The 7368-nt window shown below is 30.0% G+C and overlaps 3 protein-coding genes across 4 annotated transcripts; 1 reads left to right on the forward strand and 2 right to left on the reverse strand.

Annotated features, from left to right (window-relative positions):
- Nucleotides 1–2530, reverse strand: LOC126909089 (uncharacterized). Its single transcript, XM_050691473.1, has 3 exons — nucleotides 1484–2530; nucleotides 672–1404; nucleotides 1–611 (listed from the first exon to the last, which is right to left on the reverse strand). The coding sequence occupies exons 1-3, from the start codon at nucleotides 2528–2530 to the stop codon at nucleotides 1–3; spliced, it is 2391 nt and encodes a 796-aa protein (XP_050547430.1).
- A 39-nt stretch (nucleotides 2531–2569) lies between these two features.
- LOC126909092 (uncharacterized) lies at nucleotides 2570–5492 on the reverse strand. Of its 2 annotated transcripts, none has more exons than XM_050691477.1 (2): nucleotides 5133–5492; nucleotides 2570–3745 (listed from the first exon to the last, which is right to left on the reverse strand). In XM_050691477.1, the coding sequence occupies exon 2, from the start codon at nucleotides 3716–3718 to the stop codon at nucleotides 2570–2572; it is 1149 nt and encodes a 382-aa protein (XP_050547434.1). In that variant the 5' UTR covers nucleotides 3719–3745; nucleotides 5133–5492. The 2 variants fall into 2 exon arrangements, 1 of the variants encoding a protein (XP_050547434.1); XR_007704919.1 differs by lacking the exon at nucleotides 2570–3745 and adding an exon at nucleotides 3978–4285.
- A 505-nt stretch (nucleotides 5493–5997) lies between these two features.
- Nucleotides 5998–7158, forward strand: LOC126909090 (tigger transposable element-derived protein 2-like). Its single transcript, XM_050691475.1, has 2 exons — nucleotides 5998–6834; nucleotides 6895–7158. Exons 1-2 carry the CDS (start codon nucleotides 5998–6000, stop codon nucleotides 7156–7158), a joined length of 1101 nt encoding a protein of 366 aa, XP_050547432.1.
- The last annotated feature ends 210 nt before the right edge of the window (nucleotides 7159–7368 follow it).

Here is a 7368-nt window from a genome sequence, read left to right on the forward strand (position 1 = left end):
TCAATTGTANCACTTTAAATAGTGTTTTATTTCAATTGTACGCGCAACGACACCCATTGACACTCCCTTCAGTCTTTTCACCTCGCATATCTTTTTTTCATCACCATCAGATTTTATAGTATACGCATACACTTTTGGTGATAACGCAACAATTTCCTCTATATGCTTACCGCCAGCTTCGTCGGTAAATGTACCCGGTTGTTTCGTTTTGGTGTTACTATAACAAGGATGACTTTTATCGTAATTTGATGTGTCAAAGTATGGTAACAAATGGTTTTGCACATCATTTTGAAAATTATTTGTACCAATTTCATATATAAAACTGTCAGTATCCATATATATTAATTTAATATTTTCTGGACCGTATAATTTTAGCATAGTTTTATAATGAAATTGGTACATTATACACTTGCTTATGTCCAATACAGCTTGTCCAATATATATCGGTTTGAAAAATTGTATCTTTTCTTTATACATATGAACAGCAACAAGATTATCAGTGAAAATTGTTACGCTTTTAAACGATGGTTTGGCTACCAGACGAGCAAGCTTTTTCGCACAACTCACTAAATAAATATTTTGGTGATGTCGTACATCTTCCAATGTTTTACCTGAAAACATAAAATTTATAGTTTAATATACAAAAAAAAAAAAGTATTTTGTTTTATTACCATAACAAGAGTTGTTCATATTTTTACTCAAACTTTGTTCGAATTTATTTGTTGCACGTTTTCGTAAATTTGTGTTTAATTGTATATATGATGCCAACCAACGACTTTGTTGGAATTTTACTGTTCTGTGTATTTTGGTTACAACTAAACCATTTTTAACAGCTTGTTGCAAAGCTCGATAGTGAACAATATATTTATTTTTATCATCTAGTGTAACCATTAATTTTTTATATTTGGAACCATCCAGAGGTGAACGATCGTTTACCGGCAAAAAGGGTAGGTCATTGTGTATATCGTGCAAATATTCTGGATAAACAACATCTACTTCAACAAGGTATCCGTACGCACTGTCATGTGGTGTATTCAATATTTCTTCCAAATTCCCTTTAACCCATTCAAATTCACCACACGGCATAGGTTCCATCATTGCTGTACCATAAAGATTGGTGGCGTCCAAATATTGTATATACTTGTGAGGCTTGCTCGAATCGTAGTCATTTAATGCAGGGTGATTGGCTTTACTATAACGTTGAACTACCTGACAAAGACCACCACGAATAGCTGATTGAAACATTAACAAAATATCATTGTCCGTGATAAGTTCAAGTTTAACACCAGTATACTTTAACATTGCGTCAAACGTAAGGCCGGGACACGTGTAATAATGAGCAGGATCGAGTTTGTAATTTATCATACACTGCGAACGGAATTTTTGAAATAAATCTGCTAGTATCTGAAAATCAATAATAATTTTTTTTGTATTATAATTGTATAACTAGATGTTACTAAGAGTATTAATAATAACCGTTTACCATTACATCAACCATTAAGTATTTATCACTATATTCTCCCAATGTTTTACACTCAAAGTAATTCCACATTTTTTTTGCGTGATCGTAGTCTTCTTTGGAAATCGTGGACATTGTCAAAGAACTGTAAAAACTGTCACGGTCTGGCAATTGACATTCATCTAGTTTTTCAACACTGTCTACATACTCATACGGGAACACGGATTTTCTCGTAACCAGTTCCAATGAATCAAAAACCTTTTTCGTCTCGATAAAATCTTCGAGTTGCAATATTGATGTAAGTTTCGCCAAACTCTCTTGCAAAAATTTGTACGAATCTATAAACCGTAATTGAAAATAACTAGATATAGTTTTACTAAACGATATGTAACGTTCTTCTGACTGAGCTATGACTGTTATATCTTTATCATCGAATGCTAGTTCGGGAATAATCATATGTCCGTCATAGTTACTCAACCCGTGAATAACGATCGGAAGAAAGGCTGGATACCGTCGTTGTAAATTACATGTGTTGCAAAGAACAGCACGAAACTTACCAGTCCAATGACAATGGTCTTTGACTTTTGTACAAAATCTGCTGTCGTTTTTTTGTTCATGCTCGACAAACGGTTTGGCACAAGATTCGCAAGCAGTAGCATTTTTAAAACGTTCCTGTTCCTCGAGGGTTAAGTCATACATATCGATGTTAATTTGCATAATTTCACTAACCTTTTTACACAGTTCCACCAATGTTGATACAAAATGTTTTGAAACGTTTGGCCCACGATATAACACAGGTTTTTGTGGCAGCAAAGACCGAATATTGGCTGGTAGGATATTTTCGTCAGCCACAACATAAATACAATAACTAAAGGGTTCATGTATTTGACTAACTTTAGTCATTACACTCAACTTGTCGTTTACCCGTTTTAAAACTGACTCCATGTCTGCGTAAACGATAACAGGAACACGCTCTTCACGTCTTGTATTTTTAAATTGCAAAATTGACTTTTCTGTGCCCGGTACAGGTAAAATCGCTTTAGCTTCTTTAAACTTATCACACTTCTCCATATGCTCTTCAAGTCCCCATTTTCCATAAGGTTTAAACAATCATGGAGTTTCAGTGTACACGGCCAAACATCTTTTACAGTAGTATTCACGTTGTTTTCTTTTACTACGTTGTTTTGTCACGAGACGTGAAAAGTTTTTGATGTAACAATAATGACTGTTATCATCACTATCCTTCAAAAATAATAAATCAATATGTTCAATATTTTTATCTCGTGATTTTGTCAGCCGGAGGGGAAACACCGTGTTTTTTGAATCTAAAGCAAAAACATTTATTGACAATGTCGGGTTGTTACGTTCGAAGCGAGAAATTTGATTAATTGGTGTTGGAAAATCAATATTATAAAAATTAAAATTTTTTTCACGCTCAACAAGAGTGTAATGACAATCTAAACGTTGATGGTTTTTTTTACCAGTTATGTATTTACTTAATACAGCCCATTTAAAACACATGTTATCGTTGTAATTCTGAACATTTATTACAGCTTTTCTATTGTCGATGGAAGACGGTAATTTAATATAGTTGCCACCAGTTAAAGGATTGTATTTATGTACACGTATTTGAAGACCATCGACAAACATTAATGACCAACCAGAGTTTTTGATTTCCATTTTATCTTTTTCGTCTTCAAGTTTTAAAACCATCGATTCAATTATTTTAGAAAAGTCTGTATTGTTATCTATTCTCTTGTTACTTGTTTTAAACGCAACGTCTTTGACTTCATCGTGAACACTATGGTAATAAGTTGTTTCCAACACAACATTAAATTTAATTATACAAGATGATGTAACGTCCTTCAATAATTGTTTTATATCATCCTGAATATAATCTATATACTCTGTAATATTATCAATATCGGAATTGTTTTTAATAAAAAATATTTGAACTCTATCTTCGAAAGCCGAGTTCACTTTTACAAAACCATTATTTTGTATTAAACCGTCATTAACCAAACCAACACCAGCACCACTTGTAGATGGTGTTATTGTACACATATTCATTCTTTGCCTCTTAGTCAGTCTATTATTTTTAAAAGTATTATTGCTTAATGTTCGTTTATCGATGGGGACACTAGATGTATAATGTAGTATCGAAGGTCTGTGATTTTTATTGATTGAACAGTGTTGCATAAGTAGTTGTGTATTTGGAAAACTCATTCCACATCCACATAATGTTTGTAAATGATTCATTTTTAAAATTTTTTTTTTTTTATATAACTGTAAAAAAAATGAAATGACTTTTTTATAACATCTATATTATTATACACATACTACTTAACATACTTTCAATCAATAAGAAATGTAAACCATGATTATATTGTAATTATTTATAAATATTCAATCATATATGTATATATATATAATAAAAAATAACCTTGAGTATGAGTTTCTTTTTTTTATTTTATAAAAAAATATATTATTGTATTGTATATATTTATTTTAACACGAAACAATATAAATATAATCTTATTGTATAGTAAAGTTGAATGCTTTACCAAGTTTACCATGAAAAATTAAAGAGTAAATTTCTAAACTATTATTATTATAATCTTCTATTTCAGTTTCAGTCAAGTATATCGTCTTCGGTAAACAAATTTTTCTATTATCTTCTAACAAGACGATTATTGTGTAACCATGTGTAAGCTCTTTTCCTTCAAAACGTCTTATACGATATGGTTTATTTGTTTCCAATTCCGACATACTTGTAAATCTATAGGATTTTGACTGTGCTTGTAATTTTTTTAATAGACTCATTATCTACAATAAATACAATCGTGTTTACGTACCTCTTACAGTGAATAAAATTCAAAATAAAACTCATACATTAGGTTTTTAATTTTTAAATAAACATAAAATTAATTAGTATGTAATTATTATTATTATAATTTTTAATTAAAAAGATAAATTATTACATTGAATATAAAATAAAAATAGCCAGTAATAAATATATATATATATTAAAAATGATGAAAATCATCTGTAATGAATTTTATTCCTAATGTGTCTACTAAACTTTGAGGAAACTCTATTTTATTTTCGTTACAGTTTTTTTCAAAATATTTAAAGTTAAAAAGCATTCTGCTACAACGAATGCCACACGTTGTACATTTTAAATTTGTACTTAAAGATTTTACATGTTTTACATTTTCTATTAATTTAATTTTAAATTTAAATTTTAAATTATGTTGTATAAAAATATTTGCATTACATTTATTTGAACCACATGATATTTTGTATTCGTCTTTATACAAAAATATTATAACTGGATATCCACGTTTAAGATTAAATATATTTCTTAAATTTACAAAAATTCTATCATTAAATTGTTCGGGGTACATGGATATATTTTTATAAGTAGAAATACGGTTCTCACGGAAGATATCATAAAGGTTAGGTTCTTCGTCTACAAACGATATATTAAATGGTTGATTTAACATACTGTATTTTACATGTAATAATAATAATATTATAAAAAGATTTTTTTATAGAAAATTTAACAAAAATTGTTTAAGTTGTTCAAATAAATTACTAATATTTAATAAAATAATTTAAAACTTAAATATTAATGAAATGTAAAAAAAAAAAAGTGTAAAAAGTAACTTACTGCGAAAGAGATGCAACAACAACAATGTTCAGCTTTGATGTTCAATAGATTTTGAATTATGTTCAGTAGATATTTAGTGTCCAAATGATTCGATGGAATATGAAAACCAAATTGATCTCATCAGTAGAAAAATCATTCTTTTATACAAAAAAGTTTAAACGTTTTCCCATACTTTTTTTTAATATTACGTTTCCATTTAAAAAAGCAATAATCATAAATAAAAAAAAGAAACATAATAAAATATACAAAATAGCGCATTTCTATTTTGGAAATATGAAAATTTCGAAATATTTCCCTACGAAAACTTATCAATAAAATAGAGTTAAATTATTATTATTATTCCACTTTAGCTACTCTTTAATTAACATAAAAAAAAAAAAGTGAAGTTTAACTATATTCATATGAATAAAATACACGAAGCTCTATTATACAACAGAGTTCAAGTACATATAAATACAAAAATTACTGCAACTAAGTACTTATGTAACCCATAGGATTTACAAAAACTGCGGATTTTTGTAAATAACTTTACTTTCTATTTTTTTTTTGGGCAATAACCGATTAAATTAAATAGTAAACTATAAAAACATTTTACCACGACAAAAATAAATAAAATAGTGTAAAATTATTATTCCACTTTAAATTTAGATACAGTGGACCCCCGGTAATCCGGCCCCTGGTTAATCCGGCGCCCCTTGTAATCCGACATGTCTATTATTATTGAGTATTTTTTTTACAATCTTCGATAATGTAGATAATGCATGATTGAACAGGTTACAATTGTGCCATCACTATTGTGCTCAAAGTATAGATTCTTTGTGTACTGTTTATTCATTGTGTATTACGTATACGTGCCTAGTATATTATGTCGTCACAAGTCCAGAAGCGAAAGCAAAAAACACTGACAATTAAAGAAAAATATGATATTTTAGACCGTTTAAATCGTAATGAATCTTTTAGTAGTTTAGCAAGTGAATATGGCGTAGGCCGATCTATAATTTATGATATTAAAAAAAATCATGACAAGATTAAAAACTTCGTATCAACTACTGACTGTGGGCCAGACAAGAGACAGACACTCAAGAAAGCTGAACATCCAGAAGTGAAAGAAGCTTTGTACATGTGGTTTCTTCAAGTGTACAATGCAGACAAATCAGTACTTTTTTGGCATGTTATACCAAACAAAACTTTCGTTTCCTTTAACGAAAAATCCGTACGTGGGCGAAAAGTAAGTAAAGAGCGTGTAACCATACTACCATGTGCAAATGATGCGGGTACACACGCGCTAAAAATGTTGGTCGTTGGAAAATCGAATAAACCACGTGCATTCAAAAACATTGATTTGCCTGTACATTATTATGGTCAAAAAAGTCCGTGGATGACAAAAGACCTTTTCAAAAAGTGGTTTGATGAATGCTTTATCCCAGAAGTTAAAAAATGGTTGAAAAATCATAATTTTCTTAAAAAAGCGTTATCAATAAATAATGCTCCCGGTCATCCGTCTGAAGAAGAACTGACAACTGAGGATAAATGCATTACTGTGATGTTTCTTCCGCCAAACTGCACTGCACTGATACAACCAATGGATCAGCATATCATTCAGTTTGTCAACCAAGATTATAAGAAAAATCTACTTCTGAAAGCTGTATCAAAAGATCAGCCAATAGAAAAAACTTTAAAAGAATTCAATATGAAAGAATTGGTTTTTGCTCTTTGTCAATCGTGGAATGTATTACCTTCGTCAACTATTACATCGTATTAGAAAAAGTTATGGCCGGATATAGTCAACAGTCCTAGCAACGATCCGCAAATCAGTGTAACTTCGGAAGTAATAGAGAAAGTTGCTGCTGAAACACAGATAAGATCGCAAGATTTGGAAATCTGGTATCATGGATTGGATAAGAAGGAAAATATTTTTTATCACATGTCTGACGATGAGATTATAAAAGAGATATCTAGTAATACAACCATAAATCAGGAAGATGACGACGACGTAATTGCAACTACTCCACAAGTGATAGCATAAGATGCAGCTACAGCCTTTGAACTGGGTTTGCAATGGGCTGAGGAGAATGGTGTATCCTACAACGAACTTTTACTTTTAAGAAGACTGAGGGACAGAGCATTCGTCTCACGTTTGAATAATGTTAAGCAAAGAAAAATTGATAAATATTTTCATGCTATTAAAGTTCATATCATGATTTTCATTTATAATTTTTGACTATTTTAGTATGTA

The sequence above is a fragment of the Daktulosphaira vitifoliae genome, unplaced genomic scaffold, assembly GCF_025091365.1.
Source record: "Daktulosphaira vitifoliae isolate Bord-2020 unplaced genomic scaffold, ASM2509136v1 Scaffold_115, whole genome shotgun sequence".
Classification (NCBI taxonomy): Eukaryota; Metazoa; Arthropoda; class Insecta; order Hemiptera; family Phylloxeridae; genus Daktulosphaira; species Daktulosphaira vitifoliae.